This window comes from Pongo pygmaeus, chromosome 15 (assembly GCF_028885625.2).
Source record: "Pongo pygmaeus isolate AG05252 chromosome 15, NHGRI_mPonPyg2-v2.0_pri, whole genome shotgun sequence".
Classification (NCBI taxonomy): Eukaryota; Metazoa; Chordata; class Mammalia; order Primates; family Hominidae; genus Pongo; species Pongo pygmaeus.
In genome coordinates this window covers 69,591,932-69,608,524 of record NC_072388.2, presented here as the reverse complement: position 1 = coordinate 69,608,524, position 16,593 = coordinate 69,591,932, and the positions used below count along the sequence as shown (strand labels likewise).

Below are 16,593 nucleotides of genomic sequence, written 5' to 3'. Positions count from 1 at the left end.
TTCAGACTAAAGGACCAAGGAAGGCTTTCTAGCAGTGATCCTGAATCAAGGCCTATAGGAGTTAGCAAGGCAGAGAGGACTGAAGGGCTAAGGAATAGCCAATGAGGCAGAGGGAAGGAATAGCGTGGAAAGGCCCAGAGACCCAGCACAATGGTTCAGGGCGGCACAGGAAGCTGCGCAGCAGTGGAATGTAGGATACTTTGGGAAGAGGACCAGGAAGTAAGGCTGGAAAGATCAGTGGAGACAAAATATGAAAGACCGTGTGTGTTGTTAAGGAGTTTGGACTTTATCCTAAAAGTGATGAGGCGCCACTAAAGATTTTTTTTTTCCTGAGACAGAGTCTCACTGTGTTGCCCAGGCTGGAGTGGAGTGGCGTGATCTCGGCTCACTGCAACCTCTGACTCCCAGGTTCAAGTGATTCTCCTGCCTCAGCCTCCTGGGTAGCTGGGATTACAGGTGCCTGCCACCGCATCCAGCTAATTTTTTTTTGCATTTTTAGAAGAGATGGGGTTTCACCATCTTGGCCAGGCTGGTCTTGAACTCCTGACCTCATGATCCACCCACCTTGGCCTCCCAAAGTGCTGAAGTTGTGAAGTGACATGGTCAAACTGTGTTTTGGAAGGGTCACTCTGATAGAAATAAGAGAATGAACTGTAGGCAGGAGAAGCTGGCAACAGAGGAACGAATTAATTGCAGAATTAAGAATTTATGTATGTCAAAAAGCACCATAAACAAAATTTGAAAGCAAAGCACTTGGAAAGCATATTTGCAGCATTTCTTGACAAAAATAATATTCTTAATAAAATTACAAATTGATAATAAACATACCAATATCAAATAAATAGAAAATTCACAAAGAAAGAAGTACAAATGGTCAATAAGCATATGAAAATGTTATTCGCGAAGAATCAAAGAAAGTTAAAATAACATTGACATACTATTATCCCAGCTATCAAATTGGTAAAGATTTGATAAGTGATGATACCTAGTGTTAGGGTGCAGGAAACAGGGTACTCTCTAGGCTCCAAATAGGAGAGTGTTTTGGTACAAACTCTCTGGAGGGTGGTTGGCAACATGTATCAAAATTCTTAAAAATAGCCAAGCAAGTCTCTTCTTGGAGTTTATCCTAAGGAAATCATTATAGACATGTGCAAAATTTAGCTACAAGAATGTCAGTTGCAACACTATTTACAATAAAGATTGGGAACAAATGAAATAATCACTATTTGGGGATTGATGATAAAAAAAGGGTCCATCCATATAATGAAGATGCTGTTGAGAAAGTTTGATATGCAGAAAATGTTCGTGATATTATTACGTGAAGGAACAGAAGGAGCAAAAAACAAAAAGTGTCCAATATGCTGCCATTTGTGTGTGATAAAAGAATATATACATATGTTTGAAAATGTGTAAGCATCTCCACTAGGATGCAAAATAAATTAGAGGGAAACTAGATGCTGGCAGACGGGGTAGGAGATTTGCTTCCGACTACAGAGCAGTTTGTACTTTTTAAATTTTGTATCTGTGTAGTATTACATATTCTAAAATATACACATTTGAAAAGTTATTAAACAGTATATCCAGTGTATCCAGTTTTTGTTTTAAAAAACCCACAACTGTGCGTGTGCGTGTGTACATTTACACCAAAAAGAACTAAAAGGTATATTCAAAAGAATACACATTTGTCTTGAGTGATAAGCTTATGGATTGGATCTTGTCCTTTTTTTCCTAAAACTTCTACAATACACACATGATGCTTTCACAATAATTAAAAAGCGTTAGTTTTTCCCCCAAAGAGTCCATCGCAAAAGTCCAGGCAGGGGATGACAGTGTAGGTCAGATGCCTGATTAGTACTCCAGCTATACAGGTCAGCAGTGACATCCACAACGTATGGAATTAAATCACAGTTCTTGTTTTGGGGAGGGATGAGGAGAAGGAAGCTGAAGATTTGGTAGGGAGAATGAACCTGGTTTTGTGCTCTAAAGGCTTTGTTGGACAAATGCACAGAAAATTCAGCCCTATCACCCCAAACATCAACCAATACCCCAGGTAGCTTTTTTTCTTTGGGATTATTTAACTTCAGGTCACAGTGAATGAAGTTCCAATAAGCCTGTATATATCTAAGTCACCAAACAAGCAGATGACCTGGACGCTTGTTCTATGAGGTTCTGAGAGGCTGTCCTCATTTCGTTCTGGTTTTTGATCTTTCTACATGGGATGGCTACAATCATATCCTCAATTGTCCAGCCGTGCCCCAGCACACTCATGTAAACAAGACCTCTCTCCTGGCTCTGCATGGGGAATAATTACTCGGAGTCCTTCCTGACGCATAAAGACCAAGGGAAGACCCTGGCAGTTTGAACTCATTCTCCGGGTGACCTCTGCCCTTCTCTTCATCTTTCAGATCCTAACAAACTATCTGCCAAATCACAAATGTTCTAAATTGGAGGCTTGGGAATGGGGGTGGGGGGTGGGGGTCGGGGGGTTTGAACACATACCCATGTGGGGCCATAGGGTAGTTTTGGGTTAGGGTCATGTAAAGCCAGCTAGGAGGAAGAGGAAAGACAGCATAATATAGTAGGGATTGGGGAGAATGTGGCAGCTGAAACAGCTTCTTCCTTTTCCTCTTCTCCAGAGAGTGAGCTCTAGGTAACGGCAGGCCCCTCATTATTTCTAGCACCTTCCTGTAGCCCCCGTTGAAAGCCTTTGGGGAACTATGTGAATATAACTTACGCTGCTCTCTTCTGGGCCCCTCAGCTGTGATTGGATCCTGCCGTGGTGGGGCATCTGCTTATATAATTAACCCATATTTAACTTTGTGCTTCCTTTCGGTCTTAATTGTGACCCTTTCCCAATGCTGGGGATGGGTGATGAATGCTAGGTGAGTTGTTGGGATACATGCTGGCTCCATCAGTAAGTAGAATGAGCAATACACAGACATAACTATTGGACCTCAGCTGCCTTTTTCTGACCTGTCACTGCTCTGACTACTAGGGATTCTGGCCTCTGGTCTTTTTGGGCCCTTGAGTAAATACCTAAGGAGGCCATGTACTATCACTGACATCATGAACACTCTTCAGGTTAATACATATTGTCCTGTTCTCAAATGGTTATAATTGCCCAATATTATACTTATAGAGAGGCAACTAAGTATAGCATAGATACTAACCAGAGCTCTGGAGTCAGGCAGGCTTGGTTCAAATCCTAACTATGCCACTAAAGGCCATGCAACCTTGGGATAATTAATTTTTCTGGTTTTCAATATTCTTACCCATCAAACGGGAACAGTATCCCAGAGTAACTGCATGAAAGAAATGAGATTATACATGTAAAGATCTGAAGATAATGCATTTAATAAATCCTAACTATTCACATTATTGCATCTGTATATATTTTAATTTTGTACAACATTGTCTTTTTCACTAGTCACATGAAAAATACATGAAAGTGCTCTGATAATTTTAAAGCATCATATAAATTAAAGGTGTCATTGGTAATAATCTCATATGCATTTCTTAACCCTTCCATTTCCTTGAAGACTGAGACTACATCCCATGTCCCACAGCATACTGCACAATGATGGGCAAACAATACGCCCTCAGTAAGTGTTTCTTGTTTGACTGAAGCAACATGGCATAGCATAACGAGCACAGACATCAGGAGACTAGGCTAGGATGAAATTAGTTTAAGGCAGGAGAGCCAGTCTGCAGTCATAATTTATTCATTCAACAAGTATTTGTTGAACACATTCTATGTGCTAGATGTTGAGTTCAGATAATTTCATCAAAAGAAGATTGTACAAGTTCTGACAAAGCCAAGCCCCTGGGCAGTCTCCACAATCCCAGCCCACTCTTAAAAGCACAAAGGCTGCAGCCACCATTGTCTGCCACTGGACAAATGGCCAATTGCTTTGGGGGAAGCCCCATCCTGCCTGGCTGTAAGTAGCTCTGATTGAGGGTTGGAGGAAGGAGTAAAAGTGAGGGAGTGGGCTGCTTCCAACAGAACTGACAGGAACTACTACCTGTTAATTTATTTTTATTTACACTGAATCAGTCCACAGTTCAATCCCCTAGCCTATACGATGCTCTTTCCCCTGGCTGTCATCTTTCCCTCCCTGTCACCTACACAGTCACCCTGTCCCAAACCTTGGCCCACTTCATCCTGCCCTTCTGCGGTCACAGCTGCCTTCTGGGTGGGAGTCCGGGGGAATGGTATGTGTGGTCACCAGAGGGCACTGAGTGGGCTTCAGTGGCATGTGAATCCTGGCAGAGTCTCGGATCCCCGACGGGGAGAGGAGAAAGCACAAGCCAAGACAACGAGTGGGGGAAGGAGGCAGGGGCTAAGGTGACGGGTGGGGGGGTGGGGGGTGGGAACTCCAGTGTACACATTGACAGTCTCTATGTCGGCTTCACCAGCGCTTCTGCTGTTTGTCTTGTCCCTGGATTTCTAACAGTTGCCTCGAGATGCTCTGGTTCTGGTCTGTCAGGAAGGTGTGGAAGGATCCAGCCCATGGGCTGTGTGCCTGCTGCCTGTGGGCTGGTACACCTGCCAGGCTCCGCCTCTGTCAGAAGCACTGGCCAAAGTCAAAGCCACAACAGCATCCCAGCCCGTGAGACTCCTCTCCAGCTGTCCCAGCAGAAGTCGGGCCCCTCTCAGTTGCTGACCTGCTAGAGGAGAGGATGTCTCCACTGTCTGGGCGACCTACTGGATTCCAAATTTGCATCTCTCCTTCTTTTCACACTGGGAGGAGACAAAGAGTTGGGGTGCAACAGGAGGAAAAACGAGGAGCCAGAAGAAGTGGGGAGAAAGGGACAGAACCCAGGACGGGGCTCCCCGCCAGGGGATGCCTGGAAGTCCCCGGTCAGGCATGGGCGCAGCTCTGGAGCTGCTTCCTGGTTACATGGCTTCTTTCTCTCTCTGGGAGCATCGGCTGAGCTTCATCTCTGTCAGCTGGATATACCGAATCACGTTGGTGTCTGTGAGGAGAGAAATAAACCTTAGGGAACACCAGGTGAGGGCAACTATCACATTTACATGGAATTAGCAAAGGCTGTGTCTGCAGACATCCAACAGGCCAGGCTCACTCAACCAAGGTCCCTTCTGCCTATCCATGGTGGCTGAGAGGGCAACTAGATGTCGGCCCTCTCCTTCACTGCCTCCCGTTAGCAAATGTGGACAGGTTGGCATGACCCAGGGGACATGAGAGAGAATGGGTGGGAGAGGAGAGAGAATTTCCCTCCCTCTTTCTATGCAGCAGCATATCCCAGTGGTTTCCCAGCTGGCGCAGTTAGTTTAGTGAGACCCCAGTTGGAGTTTAACATCAGGCAAGTTGCCAACTTCTCTGAGCCTCCTGTACCATCTGCAAGAAACAACCTCTATTTTTGTTTGTTTGTTTTTTGAGATGGAGCCTTGCCCTGTCGTCCAGGCTGGAGTGTAGTGGTGCAATCTTGGTTTGCTGCAAACTCCACCTCTCAAGTTCAAGCAATTCTCCTGCCTCAGCCTCCTGAGTAGCTGGGATTACAGACGCATCCCACTGCGCCCAGCTAATTCTTGTATTTTTAGTAGAGACGGGGTTTCATCATATTGGCCAGGCTCGTTTCGAACTCCTGACTTCAGGTGATCTGCCCGCCTTGGCCTCCCAAAATGCTGGGATCACAGGCGTGAGCCAGCCACCGCGCCCAGCCAACAAGCTCCATTTTTGAATGCCAACCTTGTGCCAGATTTCTAACCTTCATGATCTCATTTAATCCTCACTACAATCCCGCAAGGTATGTATCCTTCTCCTCACTGTGACAAAATGGAATAGGGACCTAGAGAGATTGAGTCAGATGCCAAGGAGACACATAGTAAATGGTGTGTCTGGCTGCAAAGCCTGTCTCTCCTGAGGACCGTAATACCTGCCTCATGAAATTGCTCTGAAGCCCAAAATAGGTAAGTCTAAAAGTGCTTAAAACAATGATCAATAAATATTAGTCTAATGTAATTTTTTTTAAGCTTGAAGATTTTAAAATGACTTTGCTTCATTGTCTTATTTTTGTCATTATAAGCAGGGTCAGATGACCACCTCACCAAAACTGGGGTATTTCTTCCCAGTTCCTGTTATTAGTGAGGAGGGCATGACATGGAAAAACTGCTAAGTTCCACACACGCCCAAACATAAGAGTGACAGGGCTGCCTGGAATAGTTACTTCTGGAAGTAGAATTGAATACTATATCATGCTAAAAAATGCCAGGCGTATCCTCCAGAACAGTGCTGGCAGATAGCAGTGCTCCAGAAAATTCTGTTGAATGAGTCCAATGCTTAGTCTTCAAGCTGCTTACAGTTGGTGGAACACAATTTATGTACGGAAAATAAATCAACAAGAAGGTGTTAAAAAGATAAAAAAAGTATACATTTGGACATTTGTAACTTGATTCTAAAGTTCTTTAAAGACTTTTGAAAGGAAGGTTGCGTTTAAAAAAAAAAAAAAAAAAAAAAAAAAGCTGAGTGTGGTGGCTCATGCCTGTAATCCCAGCACTTTAGGAGGCCAAGGCAGAAGGATTGCTTGAGCCCAGGAGTTCAAGACCAGCCCTGGCAACATAGCAAGACTTCGTCTATACAAAAAATAAAAAACATTAGCCAGGCATGGTGGTGCATGCCTGTAGTCCCAGCTATTGGGGACGCTGAGGTGGGAGGATCATTTGAGCCCAAGAGGCGGAGGTCGTAGTGAGCTGATATCGCACCACTGCATTCCAGCCTGGGCGACAGAGCAAGACTCTGTCTGAAAAAAAGAAAAATTAACCATATAAACAACAACAATAGCAACATCAAGTCAAAGTTGTTTAAATGTTACTTCCTCAGAGAGGCTCTTTCTGACCACTTGGTCTAAAATAGCTCCCCCCCTTTACTTTTTTATTTTTTTTGAGACAGAGTCTCGCTCTGTCGCCCAGGCTGGAGTGCAGTGGTGCAATCTCGGCTCACTGCAACCCCCGCCTCCTGGGTTCAAGTGATTCTTCTGCCTCAGCCTCCTGAGTAGCTGGGACTACAAGCGCATGCCACCACGCCCAGATAACTTTTTGTATTTTTAGTAGAGACAGGGTTTCACCGTGTTAGCCAGGACGGTCTTGATCTCTTGACCTCCTGATCCACCCACCTCGGCCTCCCAAAGTGCTGGGATTACAGGCATGAGCCACCGCGCCCAGCCTTACTCTTTTTTTTTTTTTTTTTAGACAAGGTCTTGCTCTGTCGCCCGGGCTGGAGTGCAGTGGTGCCATCTTGGCTCACTGTAGCCCCCGCCTTCCAGGCTTAGGTGATCCTTCTGCCTCAGCCTCCCAAGTAGTTGGGATTACAGATGCCCGCCACCACACCCAGCTAATTTTTGTATTTTTAGTAGAGATGGGGTTTCACCATGTTGCTCAGACTGGTCTTGAACTTCTGAGCTCAAGCGATCCACCTGCCTTGGGTTCCCAAAGTGCTGGAATTACAGGTATGAGCCACCACGCCCAGCGCCCCCATTTACTCTTGATCTCTTTATTCTGCTTTATTTTCTTCATAGCGTTTATTACTACTAAATATTTCATTTGTTTACTATCTGTTTGCTTGTTTACTGGTGGACTTCTAGCCATCCCTTGGTAGAGAGGTCCTCCCTGGGTTCTGTCCCCTCTCCACACTTTTTTTCCCACTTACAATAGACAGTGAGCCATTATAATATAAGCTCTTTGAAGGCAACAACTTTCTTTAGTTCACTACTATATACCTAGCAACATTGTACCCCCTCAATAAATATCTGTGGAATGAATGAATGAATGACTGGTGGATATGATCTAAGTGAATGGTATAGATAACACATGTCCTAAGGAATAGGATCTGACTGGAGAAGTCAGAGCATGCTTCCTGAAAGGTGCTGGGCTTAGCATCAAATTTGCCTGTTTGTATTCTGTGTCATCAACCAGACGTGAGCTCCTTGTGGGTAGGGATAGTGTCTTTTCATCGATTCCCTTGGTGCTCAGCACAAATCTTGGCACATAGTATGAATTCAATATATATATATTTGTTGGATAAGTGAAGAGAGCTGGATTCTGAGTTGAAAAAGATGAGGAATTCTATACTCTATTTGAAGAGAAGAGGTGCCCGTGCTCCCTGGAACTCAAACCCTAGGCAAATGCATGGGCTGTGTGTTCCTCTTACTTAGGTCTTTTCATATATAGCTGATCCCTAACTTTGCCATCTCTGTCCCTGCCTGGCCCTCCTAGCCAAGAAAACTGCTGAAATGAGAAGATCCCAGGAGCCACCAGAGCAGGGAGGAAGTAAGAAAACAGCTATTTCCGCCTTACCTGTTGGTTGTTGGGTCCTTGCTTCTTTCAGGTAGTAGAGTGCTTTGTCATAGTCCCCAAGGTGGTAGAAGGCCACACCAGACCGGTAAAGGGCCTTGAAGTTCTCCCCTTCCTTTTTCAAGACTTTGAGGCAATATTCCTTGACTCGTTCATAGTTTACCAGCTCAGCCTGGAGCAGGCAGGCTATGGAGGAAGGGAGAGAAAATGCCATCAGCACAACAGTGGCCAGCTCTGCATGTCTCCCTTGAGTTCCTTCTCTCCAGAGGTTTAGCAGGGTTGGGGTTTTCCACTGGGGTTTAGGTCTTGAGATTTGTCTTCCAATAATCCTGGGCTCCATGACCAGTTTCATCACTAACAAGCCATGTTAACAAGCCTTGAGCAAGTCACATAACCTTGTGTTATGGGTTGAATTATGCCCACCCTTCCACCACCAAAAGATATGTTGAAGTCCTAACCTGCAGTACCCAAGAATGTGACCTTATTTGGAGACAGGGTCTTTACAGAGGTGATCAAGTTGAGGTCATTAGAGTAGGGCCTAATCCAGTGTGACTGGTATCCTTATAAAAAGGGGAAATATGAACACAAAGACAGACACACACAGAGGAAAGATGACGTGATAAAACAAGGGGAGAAGATAGCCATCCATAAGCCAAGGAATGCCTGAGGCTACCAGAACCTTGCAGAGAGGCATGGAACAGATTCTTCCTCACATCCTTCAGAATAACAACCCACCAGCACCTTGATCTTGACTCCTAGCCCCTGAAACTGTGAGACCATACATTTCTGTTATCTCAAGTCACCCAGTTTGTGGGACTTTGTTATAGGCAGCCTTAGGAATAAGCTACCAGAGGCAATCATCATCATCTTCATCATCATCTTTGTCATGATCATCACCATCATGGCCAATATTTGTTGAGTGCTTACCTTGTACAGATGCTGGTCTCATTGTTTTACATGTATTACTGATATAATCCTCAGAATACTCCGATGTGGGTATTATTGTTTCAATTTTATAGGTGAGGAAGCTGAGGCCCAGAGAGCTCAAGAAATTTCCCAAGGCCATACAATGTGAAAGAGGCAAAGATGGGATTTAAACCGAAGCTGTCTGGCTCCAGAATCCAAGTCCTTCCTAATCTAGTTGTTGGAGGGATTATATAAAATAATGGCCATAAAGCACTTAATGTGGGCTTGGCACAGAGCAAGCATGAAAAAAATGTTAGTTAACATTCTTAGAATTCTTTTTAGTCTTGTACCAGTAGCATCTGCCTCTGAATTCCCTCAAGTTCCCTTTCATATATATTTGTCTCTGCAGTTCCTGAGAGAGGGGGCTTTCTGGTAGGCTAGTGACCAGCTCATACAAGCCACATGTCTGGACATGACAGACCTAGGTGTCCCAGGCAAGAGGAAGCTATGGCAGGCAGGTCTCATGGTGGAGAGCTTCCCCATCCCACGAACAGCCATCTTTGAGTAAACCATGTCCTTTTGAGCTTTCTCTTACCAGCCCTGAGCCACAGGGAGCCACATGGCTGGGACTAGAGTGATGACACGCCTGGAGGATGACTAAATGGCCTTGAAGAATGATTGAAATTTCGTGCCCTAGGCACCTCCCTCTAATCCCAACCCTGCTGAGCCACCTCGCCTCCATTTAACCACTCAAATATCTAGTAGGCATTGACCAATGGCAAAGTATGTTGTATACTTTGGAGGGAATATAAAAAAAGAGACAGGAAAAAGGCACCTGTCTACTTCTTCAAAGCAAATAAAAACAGAGACTTAGGGAGAAAAACTAGTGCTTCTGTTCACAGCGTGGCTGGGTGGCTGGGGGAGAATGCTGATGCTCTGTTCCTTCTTTGTGCCCAGACTTTTCCACACTGACAGAAGACACCTCAGGATAGAGACAAGTCATTGATTTCAATCTTCAGGGGTCTAACGTCAGTCATCCTGACCCCTTAAATAACTTCCCAGGTATCAGAATTGCTGAGATTTTTTAAGAGACCAGACTTTTCTTTGAGCATTTAGGACCAAAAAACTCCATTCTTTCACAGAATGAGGAGAAATACACAGACTGTCAAGATGAAGGTATGAGAACCAGGAAGTGAAAGAGAATCAGCCCAGATCTAGAAACTGACCTGCCAGGTTTCACTGGCTGCAGGGCAGAAAGCCAAGTCAACAGAAGCAACAGGCTGCTAACCCCCGAGGGCAGCTCTTGTTCACCCAGGACTACAATCTTCTGGTGCACCAGGGGGTCCTTCTGATAAGCTGATGCTACAAGCCCCCCTCCCCTCTCCTCCCTCTCCCTCCATGGTGGGGTCTTAGGCCCTTCTGTCCTCTTCCTCACCCGCATGTTGTCGGAGCCTGTGCTGGTGCTTATACAGCTGTACAGACAGAGAGAGGGGTTTCTGTAAAAAGGTTCCTGGATGCGAACCTCACTGACTGCTACCTGTGTGCGACTTGGCTCCAGCACCTGCTCCCAGAGCTAAAAGCTGTCCTGTCCACAGCTTCCACGCTCCTTGCCTGAAGTCCTCTCTGACCGGGCCTAGCAGCCCTCTTCCCGTTCAGCCCTCCCTCTTCGAACAGACACTTCTGTTTGCTGACCCTGGCAGTCTAGGAAAAGGACCTTTTTTAAAACAAACAAACAAACAAACAAACAAAAACAAAAACAGAACAGTTTTTGAATGCATAAAATGGTGGTGACAGGGGGAGGGGGAGCAAAGAGGCCTGGAAATGGGGAAGCCTCCCCCTTCCCACAAAGGGTTAAAGGAACCACAGCAATCAATTTCTGGCACTTATTTGGTAAAAATATTTCTGGTTCCCCTGCAGATCCGGTGGGAACTGGCATAGCTGGCTGTGGACCAGGGTTCAGACCTGGCGGGAGGCAGGGGAGGCAGGGCTAGGCTGGTTATAGGGTGTGGAGCCTCAGCTGACACCACAGGCAGGGCCCAGAAAGATGGAGAAATGGCTGGGCCAAGAGGTAGAATCTGGATAAGAAGTTGGGGTGCTAGGCCAGGACTCTTTTTTTTTTTTTTTTGAAATGGAGTCACGCTGTATTGCCTAGGCTGGAGTGCAGTGGTGCGATCTCGGCTCACTGCAACCTCTGCCTCCTGGGTTCAAGCAATTCTCCTGTCTTGGCCTCCCAAGTAGCTGGGACTACTACAGGTGCCCGCCATCATGCACAGCTAATTTTTGTAGTTTTAATAGAGACGGGGTTTCACCATATTGGTCAGGCTGGTCTTGAACTCCTGACCTCTGGTGATCTGCCCGCCTCAGCCTCCCAAAGTGCTGGGATTACAGGATTGAGCCACTGCACCTGGCCCAGGCCAGGACTCTTAAGGGAATCCAGGGGTGGAGGGGGTGAGAGCCAGGCTGGAGGCTGGCCCCAGCGCTACCTGCAGGTGATTTTTAGGCACCTCTCTGCTTTGGGTGGGTGGCTACTGGTACATCTAATAAGCCCATGGGATAGGTAAGATGGGATGACAGCAGGCACATGTGAGGGCTGAGGAAGTTAAGAAGAGGTGGACTGGCTGCCTCCTGATTGCTCCTTCCCCATCCCTGTAGCCATTAGCCAGGACCCGGGGTTGCAGTGGACCTCAGGATAAGTGGCATCGCCCCACAGTGTGTCTTCCTCATGGTTATTAATCCCTTCTCTGGTGTCAGAGGTGCTAAATACTTCACATACACTGTGTCTTTTAATCCTCATATCAACTCCATGAAACAGGTTCTATTTTTATCCTTCTTTCACAGATGATGAAACTGAGTTCCAGAGAAATGAAGTAACTTGCTGAAGGTCACCCGGCTGGAAGGTGGTAGAATTAGGATATCAGCCCACTTCCGTCAGGCTTCCAAGACTGTGCACTTGACCTCTGGGGTGTCTGTGGGGCTGTATTTGAAGCCATCGGAAACCCACACAGCCCCTGGGGAGAAAGAGAGGTCATCTGTGGAAAATCCCTTCTGCTGTGTTCCAAAGCTAACAAGCAAAAATTGATGCCTAACTGCTGGGCACTGGGCGGGGCAGTGGGATCAGGTGATGAGCTGACACCCACCCCCCCACCCACCTGGGGCTAACAGATGGGCAGGGAGGGCAGAGGTCATGTTATCTCAAATATTCACATGTGGGCTAACTGCTATGAAGGACAAAGGTAGAGAAGGAGTGTACCCAGGCAGGAGGGGCCTTACCTTGATCTAAAGTATGATGGGAGGTCTTCTTGGAAGAAGTAGCATTTTAGCTGGGATCTAAAGATTGGGTATTTCTCAGCCTCAGCACTATTGACATTTTGGACTAGATGATTTTTTGTTACATGAGGATGTCTTGAGCCTTGCAGGATGCTTAGCAGCTCCCCTAGCCTCTTCTCACTACATGCCACTTGTGACAACCAAAAAATGTCTCTGGAAATTGCCAAGTATTCCCTGGGTGGTGGGGTGGTGGTAAAATCACCCATGTTTGGGAATCACTGATCTGGGCGAAATTGTGACTTTTCAAGGCAGAGCTGAGAAACAGAGAGAGTGAGAGGGGAATGGCCTATTTGAGAAAGTTTGGGAAGCCATGCATGCCAGGTTGGAGCAGAGAACCAGAGGGAAGGCTGAAAAAGGTGAAGCTGAAAAAGAAAGAAACCATGACACAGAGACCCTTCTGGTCCACGTAGAGGATCTGGGACTTCATTGTGAGGCAAGAGTGAATTTGGATGATGAAATGATGGTGACTCAGGTGACCAGAGTGGAGGCTGATAAGCAGGAAAAATGGATCAATGTAAGTGGCATCCAGGAGGCAGAGGTGACCAGCAGCAGGGAATTTCTGCAATATTTTCCCTCTGCTGTCCACACTTGCGAGGTAGAGCCATTCATCCGGGAGATCTTTATTGTCATTTTGGATTTCCTGATTGTTGAGAAGTGTTTCTTCATGTTGTGGTGACCTGGTCTCTGTTTGAATTAAGGATTATCATGTCACAGTCTCTACACTCTGCCATTTGGCATGCATTGATATTTTAAAGAGCACTGAACTAGGAATCATAAGAGCTGGATTCTAGTCCCATCTTTGCCACTAGCCAACATTATGAAAATTACTTTCCCTTTCTGGGCATCCGCAAAATGAGGGACCTAAATTTCACTAAATGATCTCTACCGTCCTTTCAGATCTAATAGCCTGTAAATACAAATGTTTGCCACTTAATAGAAGGACAAAATTGTTTCACTGGCTCCTCTTCAAAAGGATTTCCTTTCTCCCTATTAATCAAGGTCAGGTATCTTTTATTGGGGAGGACAATCAGAACTGGTAAAGCAGTGATCAAGAGGGCTTCTGTAAGACAACAATTAGATTCCTGCTGTGTGGATTTTTTTTTTTTTTTTGGCATAGAGATTGGATTATGTTCTGATGTGGTGCCCAAGTCATGGCACTGGGGTGAGACCTTCCCTGAAGGGAGTAAACATCTCCACCATTAGTCATCGTGAGCAGAGGAGGCTGTTGAGTTGGAAAGGTAGGTTTTGGACTGACTGGCAAGGGAGCCTGGCCTGGACTCTGGATATACTTGGATTCAAAGATGTAGTCACTTGGCAGCAGAAGAGGTACAGGGTGGGAGATGCATGGCAAAGGGCCTGAGCTTTCAGACAAGCATATCTAGAGGCTCCATTGAAAGAAGTATTATTAACTTTCTGGCCTTTGGGTCTTCTGAAAAGGCTGAATAAATGCAGTGGCCTGGAATCAGCCAAATTGTGGAGAATGAAGACAAGCCTCTATCAAGGCGTGGGAAGAAGTGCTAGAGGAGAAACAGCCTTCCTTGAGCCAAACAGGGTGATAGCAGAGGGGGCCAGTGAACTTACAAGAGAAAGGCAAATCTGGGGGACAAGAATTGAAGCTGCAAATCTCCAACCACCCCTCCCAAGTACAGATTCCTCCACTGCCAGCCTTAGGCGGTTAGGGTGTGATCTTATGAAAAGAATTGGCAGGCCTTCTGAGGCCCACAAAGGGGTCATGTTTAGCAAATAGAGAATCAGCTACTCAAAGAGCCCCCGGGACACTCATGCACACAGACAGAAAATCCTAAGTGTGATGTTCCCCACAGCAACCACACTGAGACCTCAGGCTAAAGCATGTCGAGTTCTCCTCACTCTGGCACCTGTTTTGTTTTTGTGTTTCCTGGTGCATGCAGGGCAAAATGCCACCCACTGGCATGAGAAAAAGGGAAACCAGATGAAAGGAAGAACAAGTTCATGCAATCACTGGTTTTCTTCTTATAGCTGACTCACTATAGTTTGCTTTTACCTGCTGAACAGAAGGGAAACATGGGCTAAATGGAAGGAAGACCAGACCCATCTGGGGCCAGGAGCGAGGAGTAAGAACCCACTCTACAAGGCTGCCTCACTGTTTGGGGTTGCACTGTATCCATTTGTACAGGATATGTTACAGTCCTCACCCTCAGTACCTAAGAATGTCACTTTATTTGGAGATAGGGTCTTTGCAGAGATGATCACGTTAAAATGAAATAATTAGAATGGGCTCTAATCCAATTTGACTAGTGTCCTTATAAAAAGGAGAAATTTGGACACAGAGACAGATACACAGAGTGGAAAGATGATGCAATAAAATCTAGGAAGACGGCCTTCTACAAAGCCAGTGAGTGCCTGAGGCTACTAGAAGTTAGGAGACAGGCCTGGAACAGATTCTTCCTCACAGCCCTCAGAGGGAACCAACCCTGCTGACACCTTGATGTTTCACTTCTAGCCTCTAGAATGACAAGACAATGAATTTCTGTTATTTTAAGCCACCCAGTATGTGATATTACAGCCTTAGGAAACTAATATACCTTGCTAGTCACTGCTTTGTGAGATGGGCCCAGGAAGTGGCCATTGCATTCCTGGGGGAAAATTTTCCCAAAAGTTTGCCAAATTATTTGATTTGCTTTCAAATTTATTTCAAAAAGCAATGGCATAGTAGTAAAGTGGAAGAAGTTTGGGATCTGGACAGAGGTGATATTAAGAATACTGAATGACTGGTATAGATCCTAACCAAACCAAATAGGCAAATAGTATTGTACCAGCTCTGGGTGCCCTGGCTGAAGACTAATGCTGTGTCTAGAGATACAGTCTTGAGCTGGAATCTGAGCTCTGCCACTCACTAGCACAGGCCCGAGGGTGAGTTATATGATCACCCTGGGTCTTATTCTTCCCGTGTTAAATAGGAACTTTGTGGGAACGCTTATGATGATGAAATGAGATAATTAATGCACATTATATGCTTCTCACAGTGCTGGGACAAAATTGGATTCTCATAAATACTAGTTCTTTAGAAAGCCACTTATCAAATATGGTTTGCCCAGCAATGTGTACATGAATCGGAGAAAATTTCCATCTTGAGTCCTATATACAATATGTGGTACATACACAAAGCTACAGCGTAATTTAAAGTAGATTTTCTATCTAAAGTAGATAATCTAAAGTAGATTTTCACCCACTACCCACAAGGGCAGACAGGTGTCAGATGGCCAAGTCCTAGAGCTGGAAATCTGCACATGTGCGCAAATAATTGTTCTCTGTTATGCTGTCAACTTGTGACATTTGGATACTTCTCTTGTTAGCGATTTGAAATATTCCCCTCGAGAATAAGAACCCTGGCCAAGGAGATGGGGAAAAGGAGCAGAAGGATGAGGTGCTGCATGATGCACTCAGGAGAATCTGGCCCTGCACCAGTGGACAGTATCCATCCATCCTCCCAGAAACGGAATAAGAGGAAGAGCAGGTCATCTTTATTTAGCATGAATAGGCCAGGCACTGCTCTGAGCATTAACTCATTTAATCTTGACAGCAATCTATTCTAGCTTCTAGTATTTTGCCCATTTTTTTCAGATAGGAAAATGGAGGCCCTAGGAAGTCAAGTCACTTGCCCAAAGTCACAATGCTAGTGTCAGAGCCAGGATTTGAATTTAGGTCATCTGGCACCTGAGACTGTGCTTTTAACCATCACACACACTGCCCTCCTAGGATGCTTACCTGCCTGTAATGATTCTAACTCAATTCCTTCATTAGACATATTTGAGGCATGGGTACTGCTTCCTGCAGGGCTTAAGTGTGAGACCCTAATTGTGCCAAACTGTTCTCACTTTATTCAAACCCTCCAGAACCTTCTCTCCCACTAGTTCCTTTATATTCAGAGAGAAAAACAAATAACAAGCAAACAAAACCAGCTGCAAAGTTTCCCCTCCTCCTGCTGCGGCTGCTTTTTTTCCTAAGTTCTAAAACCACCAGCATCTCCAATTCCATTCAGAGTCTACTGTTATCCTAACAGGGCTGAC

General features: G+C 45.5%; 1 protein-coding gene across 1 annotated transcript in view; it reads right to left on the bottom strand.

The window, feature by feature from the left end:
- Window positions 1-747: 747 nt before the first annotated feature.
- Window positions 748-16,593, bottom strand: part of TTC9 (tetratricopeptide repeat domain 9) — a 33,399-nt gene continuing 17,553 nt past the window's right edge. Inside the window, exons 2-3 of the mRNA XM_054449517.2 lie at window positions 8,315-8,497; window positions 748-4,977 (exon numbers count right to left, since the gene is read on the bottom strand). Of these exons, the coding sequence (XP_054305492.1) occupies window positions 4,898-4,977; window positions 8,315-8,497 (263 nt within the window). The 3' untranslated portion in view covers window positions 748-4,897. The remainder of the gene's footprint in view (window positions 4,978-8,314; window positions 8,498-16,593) is intronic.